This window comes from Schistocerca gregaria, chromosome 1, assembly GCF_023897955.1.
Source record: "Schistocerca gregaria isolate iqSchGreg1 chromosome 1, iqSchGreg1.2, whole genome shotgun sequence".
Taxonomy (NCBI): Eukaryota; Metazoa; Arthropoda; class Insecta; order Orthoptera; family Acrididae; genus Schistocerca; species Schistocerca gregaria.
The window spans coordinates 989173724-989193183 of record NC_064920.1 but is presented as its reverse complement, the minus strand read 5'-3'; the positions used below and the strand labels follow the sequence as shown (position 1 = coordinate 989193183).

The following is a 19460-nucleotide window of genomic DNA, read 5'->3' as shown; positions in this document are numbered from 1 at the left end:
TATCTCCAGGATTTTTCCGCGTATATAACATTCTTTGATGATTCTTGAACCAAGTGTTAGCTATAATTAAGTTATGCTCTGTGCAAAATTCTACCAGATGGCTTCCTCTATCATTTCTCTCCCCCTATCCATATTCACCCACTATGTTTCCTTCTCTCCCTTTTCCTACTCTAGAATTCCAGTCACCCATGACTATTAAATTTTCGTCCCCCTTGACTACCTGAATAATTTCTTTTATTTCATCATACATATCATCAATTTCTTCATCATCTGCAGAGCTAGTTGGCATATAAACTTGTACTACTGTAGCAGGCATGGACTTCGTGTCTATCTTGGCCACAATAATGTGTTCACTATGCTGTTGGTAGTAGCTTACCCGCACTCCAATTTTTTATTCATTATTAAACCTACTCCTGCATTACCCCTAATTGATTTTGTATTTATAACCCTGTATTCACCTGACCAAATGTCTTGTTCCTCCTGCCACCGAACTTCACTAATTCCCATTATATTTAACTTTAACCTATCCATTTCCCTTTTTAAATTTTCTAGCCTACCTGCCCGATAAGGGATCTGACATTCCATGCTCCGATCCATAGAACTCCAGTTTTCTTTCTCCTGATAACGATGTCCTCCTGAGTAGTCCCCTCCCGGAGATCCAAATGGGGGACTATTTTACCTCCGGAATATTTTACCCAAGAGGACGCCATCATCATTTAACCATACAGTAAAGCTGCATGCCCTCGAAAAAAATTACGGCTGTAGTTTCCCCTTGCTTTCAGCCGTCCGCAGCACCAGTACAGCAAGGCCATTTTGGTTAGTGTTGCAAGGCCAGATCAGTCAATCATACAGACTGTTGCCCCTGCACCTATTGAAAAGGCTGCTGCCCCTCTTCAGGAATCCCACGTTTGTCTGGCCTCTCAACAAATACCGCTCCGTTGTGGTTGCACCTACGGTACGGGCATCTGTATCGTAGAGGCACGCATGCCTCCCCACTAACGGCATGGTCCATGGTTCATGGGGAAAGATTGAAATGGTACAAAATCAATTAATGGAAGCTCCAAGTTGGAATATCAACAGTGTAAGGAAAAAATGGATTGGTGCTCACAGTAAAAATTACACGTTGATTTGCAGTAGGCACAATGAAAAGACATTTACACCTTAGCTTTTTGCCAAAGCCTTCCTCAGAAAATGAAACATACACACATTCATTCACACAAGCAAGCACACCTCACACACACGCATGACCACCATTTCTGGCAATTTGGACCAGAACGCAGCTGTCACCTAGAATGGAAACAGCAATCTGGAAGGGCATGGAAGGGGAAGGGGTAGCAGGTAGTGGTGGGAGGAGAGAATAGTGCTGTCTGGTGGAGCATGCAGGGCACAGGTTCATTGGCAGAAGGCGGTATACAAAGAGAGAGGAAGACAAGAATATGGAGGAGGTGATAGGACAGAAGTGGTGTAAACTGTTAGGTGGAGGATGTGGTGATAGTAGGTCACCATAGATTGAGGCCAGGATAATTTCAGGAGCTGATAATGAGTTATAAGGATAACTCCCATCTCTGCAGTTCAGAAAAGCTTTTGATGTGGGTTAGGATCCTTTTTCATTCCCTGCCCCCCCAACCCTCCCCCCCAACTTCCCACCTCCATGACCCCCAACCTCCTGGCACTGCACCTGTCAGCAGTCTAGTACCTGAATCCTCTGCCAAATAGTGCTCTTCTTTCCACCCACCCATATCTTGCTATTCCTCCTCCTTCCTCGCACCTCTATATTGCTGCTTCCTTTCTACAGAACTATTTCATTGGAAATATGGAATTGTAAAATTAAACATACCTTACACATGATTTTTGGTAATATGATTGTACACAAACTAAAGATTTGAAATTCGGAAAAAAAGTGTGTGGCTTCTGAACAACAGCATGAGTGAATGATGAACTGTAACTGCTTTTTGTGAGTACTGCAAAACTAAAAAACTTTATATATCTTTTCCTTGGCTATGTATCCTCTTTTAAGATACTGGTGAGCACTGCTAAATGAAAATACACACGTATCCAAACAATCATGTACATGTTAAAAATTAATGCTGAGGATAATGAGAGGAGTTGTCAAATAGGAAATCTTTCCATAGAAGTTCATGGAAAGTCCCTATACCATAAAACTGTAATACAGGATGAGCACAAAGTCTTTGCCCTGATTATAAAAATTTATAACAGAATAACCGTTCGACATAATAAGTTACTATTTGATGCCATTACATAGGTTTGTGTTACTAGTTTTTTGAAGACAACTTACATTAGTAAACCTCAACGTTTCCCCCCTTGGTAGCTCAGAGAATGTCAAGACAGTATTCCAGTTCGCACCAGGTGTTTTGTAACATGTGTTCTGTCACAGTACCCACAGCAGCTTATATCCTAGCCTTCATTCATCGACATCAGCAACTGGTGTGTTGAAGACTGTGTCCTTGATATAGTCCCAGAGAAAAAAAAAGTCAAGGAAGCGTAATGTGCAGAGAGCAGGGTGGCCAGGGTGTTGGACCGTTCCTTCTCAATCCACCGATCCAGACATTACTCCCCTCTTCAGACATTGCGCCCCTTGGCTTTTTTTCTGGGGTATATCAAGGACATAGTCTTCGTCACATCAGTTGCTGATGTCGATGAACTGAAAGTGCAGAGCATGTGCAGAGAGCAGGGTGGCCAGGGTGTTGGACCGTTCCTTCTCAATCCACCGATCCAGACATTACTCCCCTCTTCAGACATTGCGCCCCTTGGCTTTTTTTCTGGGGTATATCAAGGACATAGTCTTCGTCACATCAGTTGCTGATGTCGATGAACTGAAAGCTAGGATACAAGCTGTTGTGGGTAATGTGACAGAACACATGTTAAGAAACACCTGGTGACTGGAATACCAACTGGTAATACTAACCTAATGTAACGGCATCAAATGTAAATTATTACGTCAAATGGTTATTCTGTAATGAATTGTTATAATCAGAGCAAGACTTTGTGCTCAATCTGACTTTGTTGCAAAAAAGGGCAATTGCCTACGTTTTTGTAGTACTCAATAGTACATAAAAATTACCTTTAGTTTGAAAAGATGCTACTGTGAATTTACAGAAGACTGTTTCTACTGTTTTGTTTCCATTTTACAGTGGATGTGGACATGTGCCCGCAACATAGTTCTTAAATGAGACAGGTAACAGAAAATATAATTGTGGTCAAGATATCTGTTACTAAATATATTTATGATACAGGTTTTGTTTTCTTTGAGATTCAGTTATTTTAGTGAAGTGTAACAGATTGTGTACAGCTTTATAATAAATAGTGTATTGTACCACTGTATTACATAAAGCAACAACAAATAAAAATGACCATAAAAAACTCCAATTTTTCAAATGAAAGCAATTAAAAACACACATGCACGTAACTTACACACTAATTGTATTCTTGGTCTCTTTTGTAAGATTTGCAACATTTTCATAGAAGTAGAACAACACATGATTGCGTTGCAGAAGGCGTATCTTTAGCAGTATATTCTGGAAGTGAAAAAACAAGTGTCCAGAGCCCTGCATATCTGCCAAAGAAAAATAACTGTATTAACAACTTGAGCATTTATCTCAAATGATGAAAAGAAGTATTACCTTAAAAATAGCTCAATGTTGCAATTGTAAATTAGAAAAAATGAATATACGTACTATTCTGTTGTCCAGTAGTTTCTATGATGAAAGAAAATGATAACTTTCATGTAAAAATTATTTGATAATGGTATTTTTATCAGATAGAAGATTTGTTTTAACAGCACAAGACTTAATATTTTCTCAGTAAAATTTTAAGAAGGTTAGACTACAGGAAACACACCAGGAAGCATTATAAAACATTTCATGAAATATGGTTTTCCAAAATGTCAGCATTAACTGTGACAGTTACATATCTAGTGCTACAACAGTAGAACTTTATATTTGATTATCGAAATACTTACTCATATATAAAAAGTAGCACACCATTCCTCGATTAAAAAACTAAATATAAATAACTTACCATACAGTCCTTTTCGTAAATGATTAACTAAACTCAAATCATTGCATGGTGATCCTCCAATTAGAAGATCAATAGGACCATCTGCCAAAATTTTGCTTATGCAGTCTTCGGTTATGTGTCTGACATCACCCAGATGTGTAATTTGACCAGGGAAATTGTTGTCAGCTATCTTCTTGGCATGATGATCTATTTCACTTGCAAAATATTTTGTTACTGGGAGCAATAATTCCTCCTTTAGTACAAATAAACCTGTAAAGCCATGCTATCATTCAACAGTTTTAATTTTCAAACTATTATCAGAGGACAGAAGCTACTTATATTATTTTTCTGCATACATATTAAGAAAGAGTTATCACTCTTAAGTAAAATGCACGGTATGTTGTCAGCTCTATCTTATTTTCAGACCTTAAAAGTTCTTTTTAAGAGCATTCTCTTTTCCTCTGGTACCATTCACAAATCACAAGCAAAACACTGCATACCATGCATGGCTTGTAATTAAAGGCTCTGAGGTGAAGCCCCCATGAAATATATATAAAATAGATTTTATCAATAATGTATTACAGAATTTAATTATTAGATAAATTTCAAATATATCTCACACAAGTTTACATAATGACAGTCACCATTTTTGGAACTTTGATTTCAACTAACGTTTTTTTAACTTGAAATGTCAATTAAGCTCTATGTAGTGGAGGTTTACAGGTGTGGCTTCTGCAGAGTACAGCTCTTATGGTCATACCAAGGACTCCGTTGCTTCATTGTAGCCATTCTGTCTCATGTCTACATCATGCCTATGCCACAAGAAAAACTTGGGAGATGCCATACCAGCTTTTGTTGAAGCTGTATTTGGTGGATTTTGTACATGAGTTTTATTATAACTTATGTTCTATGAATAAATGCTGTTTCAAAACACTATCACAGTGAAGCTCTCTTCAAAACACATAATTATTGGTGGAATTTATTGTAAGAAAATGACAAAAAGCATCCTGTTGGTGGTTAAAGAAACTTTTTAATTTCACTGTTTTGATATAACTTGCATATTGTAAAATTGTGGCACTTCAAGGCCAGTGCACATTGAAGATGTATCAAAAACATGTTATTCTTGGTAGGATCTGTTACAATTAAATTCAGCTGAATGCACATAGATGATTAGGGTATCACATAATAAAAGGCACATGAGCTCACAAGATCATGGTAGTGTAGTGGATATAGTCACGAACTACTGAATTATTGAGCCACAGATTGTGGCAAATAGATCATGGGACTTTCTTATTAATTTAAGAGAAGTATGTTCTGTAACATTAAGTGTTTTATATATGTATAAGAACTTTCTTTCACCATTGCGTGAACTGCTAGAGAATATGGACCAACAAAAATTATTTACTATGTCACTGATTGATTTGATCATGATTCATTCAAAAATAAATCAAAAATCTGTGATGAAACAGAAATATCACTACTTTATTGGGTCAACTCATATACACCACAGACTCAACACACAAAACATATTAAATATATCTTGGGGGTTTAGAACTGAAAAAAAACTCCCTTCAGCATGCAACATACTGGCTGCAAGCTTTATGTTGACCCCTCTGAGATTGGTGGAAGCCGACTGACTTTGTATCACTTCATAATGTTTACACTTGTTGCCAACCTTAGGTACTTGAGACTATTGTGCACTGTATCAATAAGTAGCCATTGTGAATATAGTGTTGATAGATGTGTGGTGTTATGCATGGTGATCATTAATATTATTCACAAAAATGTTGTAAGAGACTGTACCTGGTCCTAGTGACCTGCCATCAACTTTTGTGATATTTCTGTGATGTGTTAATCCATTACAATTTCATTACTTTTATAAACAATAAGTTGGCTGCTCTAGAGCCAGGAAGTGGGGCTTATCTCAATAGCAAACGTGCTGTGAGTCAATGACAACTTTCAGATACCAGAATTCTCTACACTGGAGTCAAATAAAAGTTGCTACCATTGCACTGAATTAAGTAGCACTCCAAAAGTGTCTTCTAGCACCATTTGTTGTGATAAGGCGATGGAAAATGAGATGTTATGTAGTATCTGATTATGAAGTGGAAAGAAGATACAAGATATAAACTTTTGGCTAGAGTGTGATATCCCTGCTTCATCGCCACCCTCCTGAAATCTTGGTTGTCATGACAGATCAGTGCGTAGCATAACCCAAGATCTAGGTTAGTTCTGATCGATAAACATCACAGCCTTCCCCAGTATGGAAACCACAAGCCAGACCTACTTTAACCATTTAAATATTTATAAAGGTCACTTCAAAGATTTAAATCTGCTTCAATGGTTCAATGGGGTAAAAGCAGTGATGCTGTAAATATGATTTCAAGGATTTTTACCCTCGTAATTGCTTATATGTTTTCAAGAAGTTTCTAATACTGTTTAACTCCTATGTGGAAAGTACCATTATGGCACATGGCTGTGTTGATTTGATCATATGACATCAGTAGCAATCCAATTTATAACAGATAACAAAGCAGAAAAATGAAGATATAACTTAAAAGAAACCCATAAAGGGTGTCTTGACTAACATCAATGGTAGTAATTTTCAAATGTTTGTTTTGCTGTTTTATTTTTGTTTGATTAAATGCTATACAATGGATTGCTATTGATATCATGTCAGTTCCTTGAATGTTTCAAATGTTTCATTCACTTGATGTACTCAGAATTGTGTGGGGGTACAAGCAGCAACACAACACTACTGCAGGTGGAAGATGGTCGTATTGTTGGAGAAAACTGATCCATTTCACAACATGTCAGCAGTGTATTTGAGGAGATGTGTATGCACAACATGTCTTGAATGTCTGCATTTAAACATGACATAGTTATGTAACAAGAATGTGCCTATTTCTTTATATAGAACCAGTAAATCTCTGTGGCAATTAACTAAATAGATGATATTTTTGATTGATGATGGTCAAAGCTGATAAAATGAGAGAAAAGATGGGAGAGCTGGTATAAGTTATTACTTTTTTCAAAAATCAATATTAATTTAAACATGTACATTGTTTTTGAGGCTGTCTGAGGATGATTAAAATTATTCAAAAGAGCAAATAGCTATACATAATGAGCATTGTGAGTGAGAGTGTAATAAAAGGTTATTTTCATAGGTGTTGACACGATAATGTAAAAGACTAGCTTAGAACCTGCTGCTTCACTCTCACAGACTGCATGGTCTGCACAGATATTTTTCTGTTTTTGACCGAATTTTTATGTTGTTTAGCAATTGCAACATCGTCTAAACTTTTCATACTATTTAAGGCCATGGAAGCATGGTCTTTTCTTAATGTACTTCTGATGAAAATGTGATTCTGGTAGCTGGAGTCAGAGGTCTTTTTAGTCCTGTTTTTTGAGTTTTGAGTTCTTGATGTGATATTTCAATAAAAACTTTCACCCACTAACATATATTTCTTTAGAAGTTTTCTTAGATTGGCTTCAAAAATGGTTTGCAATAATGAAATATGCACACGCACCCACACACACACACACACACACACACACACACACACACACACAACTTTCTTAGATTTAGCTTTAAAAATGTTTTCATAATGATATATTTTCATCAAAATTTTCGTCCCCTATTTCTGCCCCTTGGAATTTCCAAAAACACTGAAACACACTATTTTTTAATTCCAATCAAGGCATCAAATACCAATTTTTATAGATGTGGCTTTAACAAACATCTTAATAGTACTTTAACAAAGATTTTTTATACTTAACAAAGGAAAGAACTTTAACCCATTAACAGCAAAATGTATAAATGCTTTGCGAGGTGTTGCGGCCATTTTTTTGGTACCAATATTTGTTAATTTTATACTGCCTTACACATTTCAACCTTACAACATTCTCAAAGATTATACCTGAGAAATACATGGAACAGGATTAGTGAAAATACATTGGTAAAATTTCATAAAACGTACTTCACACAAACTGTAGAAGCAAGAATCAGTGAAAAACATTTATAGAGGTCATGAAATACACATCATAAAAAATACCTATAACACATTCTTTGGTGAAACGAAATTTAATTTGTCAAAGATGCGTATGAAGTATCTGATCTACATTACTTTATGACATCTGAGTGCAAACTGCCTCACTGTACACATCCAAATATTTGGTGAAAAAGCTCTTAGATGGTAGTACTATAAGCATTCATTCAATATTTTACCCCCTTGGCAGCTGAATTTTCAAAAATACTGAAACACTTTTTTTTTTTTTTTGATTGAGAAACGAAATACCAGTTTTTGTAGTTCTATCTTCAAAATTGCCTAAATACTGATATATTTTCTAAAAACCTTCAAACAGTCCCTTACTAATCAATGCCTAGAGTATAAGATCAACACCCTTCCCAAATTTTAAGTTTCTATCCTTAATGGTTTTAGGCTGGGCGATGGTGAGTCAGCGAACCAGTAAGGCCTTATTCCATCCCGCTTAGCGACTGAATGTCCAAAAACTATGAAAGATGTAATTTTTTATATCTGACAGGGAAAATTCAAACTGTCATATATTTAGCATTAAAAATGTTTTCATAATGAAAAATCTTCATACAATTTTCATCCCCTATTTCACCCTCTTGTGGGTGTAATTTCTTAAAACACTGGAACATGTATTTTTTCTTATTTTTATTAATTTATTTGATGTCAAACAGCAATTTTCACATATGTAACTTTAAAAATACTTTAGTAGTTCTTTAATAATTATTTTATTATTAAAAGAATAGATTGCTACCCAACGTATAGTGGAGATGCTGAATTACAGATAGGCACAACAAAAAGACTGTCAAAGAAGTAAGCTTTCAGCCAAAACACCTTCTTCCAAATTTAGACAACATACACACGCATTATCATACAAATGCAATTCACACACACATGACCACTACTGTCTAGTTCAGAAGAAGACCTTTTGCCCAAAAGCTCACTTGTTTGGCAGTCAGTGTAGGTTGGTCACAGCCATTGTGCTCCATGCCGCCATTGGATAAGCAGCTGCAGCAGCAAGTCGTATAACCCTAGCTTACTTATTTGTTAGTTTAATTAATTTCTTTGCGTGTTTTTGGGTACTTGCATTGTTTAATTCACATATTTCGGGCGTATTATAGTATTTGAGGGTTGTAGCATCGCGCCTTAGTACCTGAATAGTGTAAATTCGCGTAGTCGTCTGTCTTCTGTTTTTGTTTTGAACAGCCAGTGTTGGTTGGTCACAGCCATTGTGCTCCCTGCCGCCGTTGGATAAGCAGCTGCAGCAGCAAGTCGTATAACCCAAGCTTACTTATTTGTTAGATAGTTTAATTAATTTCTTTGCGTGTTTTTGGGTACTTGCATTGTTTAATTCATATATTTCGGGCATATTATAGTATTTGACAGTTGTAGCATGGCGCTTTAGTGTTTACTTGGTAGATTCTTATTTAATTGCATGTGAGTTTTGTATAGGAGGTGCCATTTCGAGTTTTAGTTAGTTAGTTCAGCAGATTGTAGCGCAGTCGTTAGGCATTTGTACAGGTTAGTTGATACATTCTTTGCGTGTTTCGCTTGCGTTATCTAGGCACGGACTAGTGTTTCAGTAACTGTTGTTCAACATCGATTAGAATGGACAGGGACTGCGATTGCTGTGTTCGGATGAGGGCTGACTTGGCATCCCTTTGCTCACAGCTGCAATCGGCGCTGACTTCAGTCGCGCAGCTTGAGGCTGTTGCCAATGGGCACCACTGTGGGGAGCCGGACTTGGGTATCACGGGGATGTCAACCTCGTCCCGTCTGTCCCCAGATCGGTCTGCCGCTGTGGTTGCCCCGGTAGCTGCCCGCAGTGGGGCTGAGCCCTCGCCTGTGGTTGATTGGGAGGTCATTCCAAGGCGTGGCAGGCAGCGAAAAGCGTCCCCGGAGGCTGATCAGAAAGCCTCCCCGGTGCGTCTGACAAACCAGTTTCAGGCACTGTCTCTGGCTGAGCCAGATGCAGCTGAGTGCCCTGTTTCAGAGGATCATTCTCAGCCTTCAAGGTCCGGGCAGTCGCAGAGGGTGGGCTTACTGGTAGTTGGGAGCTCCAATGTTAGGCGCGTAATGGGGCCCCTTAGGGATACGGCGGCTAAGGAGGGGAAGAAATCCAGTGTGCACTCCGTGTGCATTCTGGGAGGAGTCATTCCTGATGTGGAAAGGGTCCTTCCAGATGCCATGAAGAGCACAGGGTGCAGCCAGCTGCAGGTGGTGGCACATGTCGGCACTAATGACGTGTGTTGCTTTGGATCTGAGGAAATTCTCTGTGGTTTCCAGCGGCTATCTGATTTGGTGAAGGCTGCCGGTCTTGCTTACGAGATGAAAGCAGAGCTCACCATCTGCAGCATTGTTGACAGAACCGACTGCGGACCTTTGGTGCAGAGCCAGGTGGAGGGTCTGAATCAGAGGCTCAGACGGTTTTGCGACCGTATTGGCTGCAGATTCCTTGACTTGCGCCATAGGGTGGTGGGGTTTCGGGTTCCGCTGAATAGGTCAGGAGTTCACTACACTCAGCTGGCGGCTACACGGGTAGCGGATGCTGTGTGGCGTGAACTGGGCAGTTTTTTAGGTTAGAAGGCCTCGGGAAAGTGCGGGATGGGCTGCAATGTCAAAGGGTGCTTGGCAGTTACAGGACGTGCTTGGATCAAGGAACAGTCGGAATTATAGTTGTAAATTGTTGTAGTTGCGCTGGAAAAGTTCCTGAGCTTCAAGCGCTACTAGAAAGCACAGAAGCTGATATCGTTATAGGTACAGAAAGCTGGCTAAAGCCTGAAATGAGTTCTGCAGAAATTTTTACGAAGTCTCAGACGGTGTTCAGGAAAGATAGATTAGGCAGAATTGGTGGTGGAGTGTTTGTGTCTGTCAGTAGTGGTTTATCTTGTAGTGAAGTCAAAGTAGATACTCCGTGCAAATTGGTATGGGTGGAGGTTATACTTAACAGCCGAATTAAGTTAATAATTGGCTCCTTCTACCGACCCCCAGACTCCGATGATACAGTTGCGGAACAGTTCCCTCAAAGAAATTTTGAGTCTCATAACAAATAAATACCACACTCATACGGTTATAGTTGGTGGGGACTTCAACCTACCCTCGGTATGTTGGCAAAAATACTTGTTCAAAACCGGTGGTAGGCAGAAAACATCTTCCGAGATTGTCCTAAATGCTTTCTCCGAAAATTATTTCGAGCAGTTAGTCCACGAACCCACGCGAATTGTAAATGGTTGCGAAAACACACTTGACATCTTAGCTACAAACAATCCAGAGCTGATAGAGAGCATCATGACTGATACAGGGATTAGTGATCACAAGGTCGTTGTAGATAGGCTCAATACCATTTCTTCCAAATCCATCAGAAACAAACGCAAAATAATTTTATTTAAAAAAGTGGATAAAGTGCCACTAGAAGCCTTCCTAAAAGACAATTTCCATTCCTTCCGAACTGACTATGCGAATGTAGACGAGATGTGGCTCAAATTCAGAGATATAGTAGCAACAGCAATTGAGATATTCATACCTCATAAATTGGTAAGAGATGGAACGGATCCCCTGTGGTACACAAAAAAGGTCCGAACGCTGTTGCTGAGGCAACGGAAAAAGCATGTGAAGTTCAGAAGAATGCGAAATCCCAAAGATGGGCTAAAATTTACAGACGCGCAAAATTTGGCACGTACTTTGATGCGAGATGCCTTTAATAGGTTCCACAACGAAACATTGTCTCGAAATTTGGTAGAAAATCCGAAGAAATTCTGGTCGTATGTAAAATACACGAGCGGCAAGATGCAGTCAATACCTTTGCTGCGCAGTGCCGATGATACTGTTATCGACGACTGTGCCGCTAAAGCGGAGTTATTGAACGCAGTTTTCCGAAATTCCTTCACCAGGGAAGACGAATGGAATATTCCAGAATTTGAAACACGAACACCTGCTAGCATGAGTTTCTTAGAAGTAGATACCTTAGGGGCTGCGAAGCAACTCAAATCGCTTGATACGGGCAAGTCTTCAGGTCCAGATTGTATACTGATTAGGTTCCTTTCAGATTACTCTGATACTATAGCTCCCTACTTAGCACTCATATACAACCGCTCGCTCACCAATAGATCTGTACCTACAGATTGGAAAATTGCGCAGGTCGCATCAGTGTTCAAGAAGGGTAGTAGGAGTAATCCATTTAACTACAGACCTATATCATTGATGTCGGTTTGGAGCATATACTGTATTCAAACATTATGAATCACCTCGAAGGGAACGATCTATTGACACGTAATCAGCATGGCTTCAGAAAACATCGCTCTTGTGCAACGCAGCTAGCTCTTTATTCGCACGAATTAATGGCCGAAATCGACAGGGGATCTCAAGTTGATTCCGTATTTCTAGATTTCCGGAAAGATTTGACACCGTTCCTCACAAGCGACTTCTAATCAAGCTGCGGAGCTAGGGGGTATCGTCTCAGTTGTGCGACTGGATTCGTGATTTCCTGTCAGGAAGGTTGCAGTTCGTAGTAATAGACAGCAAATCATCAAGTAAAACTGAAGTGATATCAGGTGTTCCCCAGGGAAGCGTCCTGGGACCTCTACTGTTCCTGATCTATATTAATGACCTGGGTGACAATCTGAGCAGTTCTCTTGATTGTTTGCAGATGATGCTGTAATTTACCGTCTAGTAAGGTCATCCGAGGACCAGTATCAGTTGCAAAGCGATTTAGAAAAGATTGCTGTATGGTGTGTCAGGTGGCAGTTGACGCTAAATAACGAAAAGTGTGAAATGATCCACATGAGCTCCAAAAGAAATCCATTGGAATTCGATTACTGATAAATAGTACAATTCTCAAGGCTGTCAATTCAACTAAGTACCTGGGTGTTAAAATTACGAACAACTTCAGTTGAAAGGACCACATAGATAATATTGTTGGGAAGGCGAGCCAAAGGTTGCGTTTCATTGGCAGGACACTTAGAAGATGCAACAAGTCCACTAAAAAAGAGACAGCTTACACTACACTTGTTCGTCCTCTGTTAGAATATTGCTGCGCGGTGTGGGATCCTTACCAGGTGGGATTGACGGAGGTCATCGAAAGGGTGCAAAAAAGGGCAGCTCGTTTTGTATTATCACATTATAGGGGAGAGAGTGTGGCAGATATGATACAAGAGTTGGGATGGAAGTCATTACAGCATAGACTTTTTCGTCGCGGCGAGACCTTTTTACGAAATTTCAGTCACCAACTTTCTCTTCCGAATGCAAAAATATTTTGTTGAGCCCAACCTACATAGGTAGGAATGATCATCAAAATAAAATAAGAGAAATCAGAGCTCGAACAGAAAGGTTTAGGTGTTCGTTTTTCCCGCCCGCTGTTCGGGAGTGGAATAGTAGAGAGATAGTATGATTGTGGTTTGATGAACCCTCTGCCTAGCACTTAAATGTGAATTGCAGAGTAGTCATGTAGATGTAGATGTAGATTTTGTTGTGTCTAACTGCATTCAACATCTCCTCTATATGATAAGTAGCAATCTATCCTTTCCATAATACTGCCATTATTCCATCCTGGATTCTTCACTGTTTAATAATGATTTATTTAAAAAAACTTTTCACCCCTTAAGAGTTAAATTTCCAAGAATGCTCAAACACTTATTTCTTTATTTCTGACCAATAAACCAAATACCAATTTTCATAGTTCTAGCTTCAAAATTGCCTTAGTAGCAAGACGTTTCCAAAAAATTTTTCATCCCCTATTCAAAAAATTTCTTCTTAAACGATGCCTACAGTGTAAGATCAACACCTTCTCCAGATTTCAAATTTTTTCCTTAGCGGTTTGGCACTGATGATAATGAGTCGGTCGGTCAGTACATTTATAGATGTGTAGCAATCAACCTTATAAGTGAGCTAGTGAATGATATCAGATGGTAATGCTTACATACCTGTACCAATGCCATCAAAGAGTGACAGCACTCTAAGCTGTTTCTTGCAGTATATTGTCTGAGTTGGTATACACAATGTGTCTATCACAGATGGAGAAAACATATGCATAACCTGTAAATTTGAAATGACTATGAGTTGTAAAGCAAATTTTACTATTGGAAATATATCACTTTAGATCAACTCTGTAAAGCCTTTAGTATTACTGTACATTTGCATAAAAAGGATCTCAAATTTAGGCTTAGATACCTGCAAAGCACACTCGAAATTATTTCACAAAAAATTGCAATCAACTTCAAGTAGAAAATTTTTTCAAATCAAGACAAATTCAAGAACCATCTTCATTTCACGACCTATTGAAAGTACAAAAGTATGTATTTCATTCTGCACAAATAAAAGTTGAAAAGAATTAAATAATAAAGAAGCTGTTGTTAACACCAGAAATGGTAAGTTAGTATACAAATGCACTACTCCCATGCTGCTGAAGCCCAAAAGACTTTTTTCAGTCTGTGAAATAAAATTATGGAAAGTATTAGCAATGAAAACAATCAATACATATGTTTGCACAAGAATTCTTGGAGATGACTTGCAATAAATGAAAAGTTTTAAGTTACTTCATAGCTGTAAATTAAGACTTGTTGCAGTTAACAGTGAGTATAGGCAGTCCACAGCAGCAGCCAATGATAATTCAACAATAATGCACTTGTGGTGTCGACAACATATCTCAGCCATTGCAAGTTCTTTGACTTTGTGGCCTGATAGCCCACACCATCTTGCCAGTGCATTCGCTGTATGACTTGTAATGTGGACATCTGTAATAAATATATTGAGTCTTACAGGAATGAATCTGTGTCCTTGGGTTACAACCCAACAGAAATCCCACAGTGGTGCCCCGAGTAAGAATTCTGGCGCCGTTTCCTCCTACTGCAAGCAGTTTTGTGTCTATCATGCACGCTTTGTTTATGCGTTGGTTTTTCTGCTTCACCATGTATCCTGCTGCACGGAATGTGGATATTGAAGCTCCTGCACCTACAATGGGACATTTTATTGCTTCACCACCACCTGGATTGTACAACACATTTCCTGCAGTTTCATCGCCTTAACACTTTTGCCACTCAACATTGCAACATGTGACTGCAGACTCAGGCTTTTCCTCTCCAGCCAGTGCGCATCAACAGGTGCACTTCAAAAATGATAATGAGGAGAGGAAACTTCCTCCTTTTCATCATGCTGATGTGGATTCTGCATTTCGTGCACAAACTATGTATCAGACGCCGGACTCCCGGACAACTGTTACAACAGTGCCGTGTGCAACCTTGCTTTTGTTAAGACAGACCATGTGTACTGATTGTGCTCCCTCATCACCCAAGTGCTTTACTGCTTCATCGGTTTACAAAGTGGACAATGCCCAGTGTATATCATGAACATTTCCAGGTCAGTTTCTGCCCCAGTGGCCATTCAGATCCTCAGTGCACTTTACGGGCCCCACCTGATGTGAACAATATGCCGCATATTGATATTAACTGTGGCTTCTGCCATTGTGAACAGGATCCGGCTTGTCATATTGAAAGCACAGTGGAAACATTTTAGTGTTCACTTTGCATGTCAGCACTTCAAGCCCCCCCCCCCAAGTAAGCTTACAGGGTGTACAGGATGTTTCTGCTGCAGCAGTTCACCCACTCACTTTTCTCATGGCACCGGCCATGCCTTCCACATTGGACTTCCGTGCCAAAAACATTGCATTGGAGAGTTCCACAGCATCATTTCCTAGTGCTTTGGTGCCATTCTCATCTGCTCTGACAGACTGCACATTCCCACCCAGTGCAGTGCCGTCTGCATTGAGAAGTCGGTCCAGAATCCATGTCATACAAGTGATACGAGGAACTCAGATACAGAACTCGTTGCACCTTTGTTGCCACCAGCAGGCCCCTTACCGACCCTGCCCCCATTATCTGAGGACAACCCAGGAATGTGGTTTGCACTTTTAGAGAACTTGATCGAACTGTACCTCATCACTGACAACAAATCAAAATTTCTTTGCCTCATGATTCAACTGTACGGGCACACAGACCTGATCTGATACCAACTTCTGACTTCACCGCTAACTTTGAAGTACAATTTCGCAAAACAGACTATCATCAAGCACCTCTCGCATTCCCCACAAGAGGTTATTCTGTGAATACTGAACAAGGAACATCTCAGTGACCACACCCCGTCCCAGCTTTGACACTGGCTATACCTCCTGCTCAGTGAGCAGATGATGCCGGATGAAATCCTGTGGTCGGTTTGGTCATCTCCTTCCCCATGCCCTGGGATCCACCAGTTTGCATCTCCAGATGGCTGACCAGGTCCATTCACTCACCCACCAGCAAAAGCTTACACAGCAGGTTGGGACTCCTGCACTGGTATCTCTCCCAGTCACAGGCAGGAGCAGGTCACGCTCTGCCCCCAAGACTGATGCACCCTCTAGCACATAGCATGTGCACTCTGTGCTCATTGAGCTGCTGCATATCATGCCTGCGCCAACCACCGTGGTACATGGATCCTACCACATAGAGGACGATCGGCTGCCTCCTCTCCCAATGTACCCACAGTGTTGGTAAGACAACGTTTTCAATGATGATGCAAAAAAGTGCCGACACCCCGTGCAAGCATCCGAGAAGCCAATAGTCCAATAAGCACCAACCCACGTTACATTCTGCCAATGTCTCCATCCCTCCTTTACATCAAAGACTATTCTCCGAGTCGCAACTTTCTCATGCACACGGGTGCTGACGTCTCAATTGCCCCTAAATTGATGTTTCCCATGGCCCTTCACATGCACTCACTCTCTCCTGCAAGTCATGAACTGATCTACTTTCCAGACCTCTGGCTATGTCGTACATCAGCTCCACCTCTCTTAACAGTCAATCCCTCCCCTGGATCCTCCACATGGCAGGCATCGCAGAACCAATCCCAGAAATAACACTTCTTATCACACCACCACCTGTTTCAAATGTTGTTCGAGGTTCCCTGTTTCACCATACCTCTCTCACATCCTTTGTGACCATGCTCTGCCACCTGCTCTGAGTGTAAATGCCATTAACTACTTAATGCATCAGTGTGTGGCTCTTGCCAGCAGGACTTGCGCAACCTTGAATTCCCTGAATTGCATCCTGGCCGAAAGTGCCAAGACATGCGCCCTCTGCAGTGAGAATACCGTTGTGAAATATCACATTGCACATGCCTAGGACAAGCTTTCCATGATCGATTCACACTGCTCAGCAGTGCTAACACCTGAGCTTTCATCCACTGCACCTGACAGCTCCGCTGACAACAGCACACAGGTTAGCACCACCACACCTACCTTGTGTGACTCCAGTCTCAAGCACACCATGTTAAATGTACCTCACCTACCCCCATTAAGTATGTTCTACTCAGTGTCTCTCTCACCTGTTTCACAAACTGACACTCACATGCTTCATGACAATCTAGCTGTCCAGGCTCTGACCAGGCCCCCCACCAGTATGTATGCACACACCCAGTGGGTTGACAAACATCCCCCCCCCCCCCCTCCCTCATGCCTACTTGCACAGCTGGCTCCATAGCTCCATGTGTGCCAGCAGTGCCGCCACCACCAAGTGTGTCTCTATCATGCACTACGGATAATAGACAGTATCTACGTGCACCACTCGCACCTACCTCACGTTCGGCACTCACAAACTGCCATCCACGCCAGTATAAACATAGCAAAAATGTGACTTCTTCACTGCCATTCCTTTCTTGAGCAGACAACTATGCTATTTCCAAGCCATGATCCCATAATAAATCAACAGACTCCATGCCCCGCTGACATGCAGTCATAGAACATTTGGTTTCCACTACCATGAATGGAAGTGTTCATCGCATCAGCACATTCAAGGGCCCACCTATCCACCACAAGACTCACAGCCTTAACCCATTCAAGTTACACTCAGCTCACCACCAAGTAAAGGAACTTCTTAAGGCAGGAATTTTACAGCCCTCTGATAGTAACTGGTCATCATCCATACACCTCACCCCTAAGCAGGACAGCTCCTTTCTTATGTGTGGTGATTACAGATGCTTGAACGCTAGAAAGGTGATGGACAATTATCCAACATTGAACATTTCCGACTTCACTCGCCTTCTTGTGGGTGCTACAATTTTCAGTGTACTGGATTGCAAACATGCTTAACAACAAATCCAAGTCGCACCCGAAGACATTCCAAAAATGGCGATTATCACCCCCGTCTTTGTATGAGAACCATTTCATGCCATTCAGGTTAAAAAATGATGACCAGATGTGGCAACGCTTTATTGACTCTCTCGTGCTCTAGATCAACTTATGTTTCATATATCTTGATTATATCATGATCTTCAGCAAATCCATGCAAGATCACGAACGTCACATCATGATAGTAAAGGACACAATCTTATCAAACGGAGTTGAGATCAGTAATGACAAACTGCAACTGCACCAACAATCTGTCCAATTCTTAGGGTACAGAGTCTCAGCTGCTGGTATACAACCCCCATCCCTCCACCTCCTGAATCGAAGGTGCAATCAATCTTATCCATGCCAACACCTACAACATACAAAGAGCTTCATCAGTGCCTGGGAACAATAAGCAATTACTGTCATCATTTGCCTTTCAGGCCCTGAAAGTCTCTCTCACAAGAGCTATCACCTTTGCTCATCCAATCTCGGATACTGAACTCTTCATCACCATGAATGCCAGTGATTCTGCAGTAGGCACAGTCCTACAACAATGCAACAACAATGTGGTCTTGCTATTTCAGTTGTTTATGAAGAAACTTTAGGGGTTGCAAAATTCCAAGTAAGTCACCTCATGAAGAAGTGGAATGTGGTTTGGGAAAATAAATCACACTTGAAGTCGTCAGAATGTTAGAATGTGCTCTTCAGGCCTAGAGAGTGTGGGATTTCTGTTGGGTTGTAGCCCAAGGAAGCACACTCATTTCTGTAAGACTCGGTATATTTATTACAGATGTCCACATTACAAGTAGTCATACAACAAATGCACTGGCGAGATGGCGTGGGTCATTAGGTCACAGATTCAAAGAACTTGCAATGGTGAAGATATGTCATTTGTACTTGTCGATGCCGCACAGCCCCTCCCCCCTTTCCCTGCAGTTTGGAGCACTATTTGAGCGCAATGGAAAGGGGCATGACCAGCAGTGAAGGCAGTGAGGGGATGGCAGTGATGTGATGGGGATGTCCATCTTTGCAGGTTATTGTGACAGGGACCATGCTGGGAGGCCAATGTGGATCTCTTGTAGGGGGTGTGGTCAGATGAGGCATTGGCCCACACAAGAGGATGGAGCGGTGTGGGGAGGGTCTGTGTCCTCTGCATGATTGACTGGCAGCATTTGAACTGTAACCCTCCCTAGGGGGGTTATGTAGCTCGGAGGAGCATGTGGTCGACCCCTCACGAGAGCAGGCGGGAACTGGCAATCAAATGATAAACCAGGTCC

General features: G+C 40.9%; 1 protein-coding gene across 1 annotated transcript in view; it reads right to left on the bottom strand.

Moving 5' to 3' along the window:
* The window catches only part of LOC126284097 (DNA (cytosine-5)-methyltransferase 3B-like), a 338027-nt gene that overhangs the window by 92707 nt on the left and 225860 nt on the right, over positions 1 to 19460 (bottom strand). The window contains exons 13-15 of the mRNA XM_049982791.1: positions 13970 to 14081; positions 4039 to 4287; positions 3433 to 3574 (exon numbers count right to left, since the gene is read on the bottom strand). Coding sequence (XP_049838748.1) covers positions 3433 to 3574; positions 4039 to 4287; positions 13970 to 14081 — 503 coding nt within the window. The remainder of the gene's footprint in view (positions 1 to 3432; positions 3575 to 4038; positions 4288 to 13969; positions 14082 to 19460) is intronic.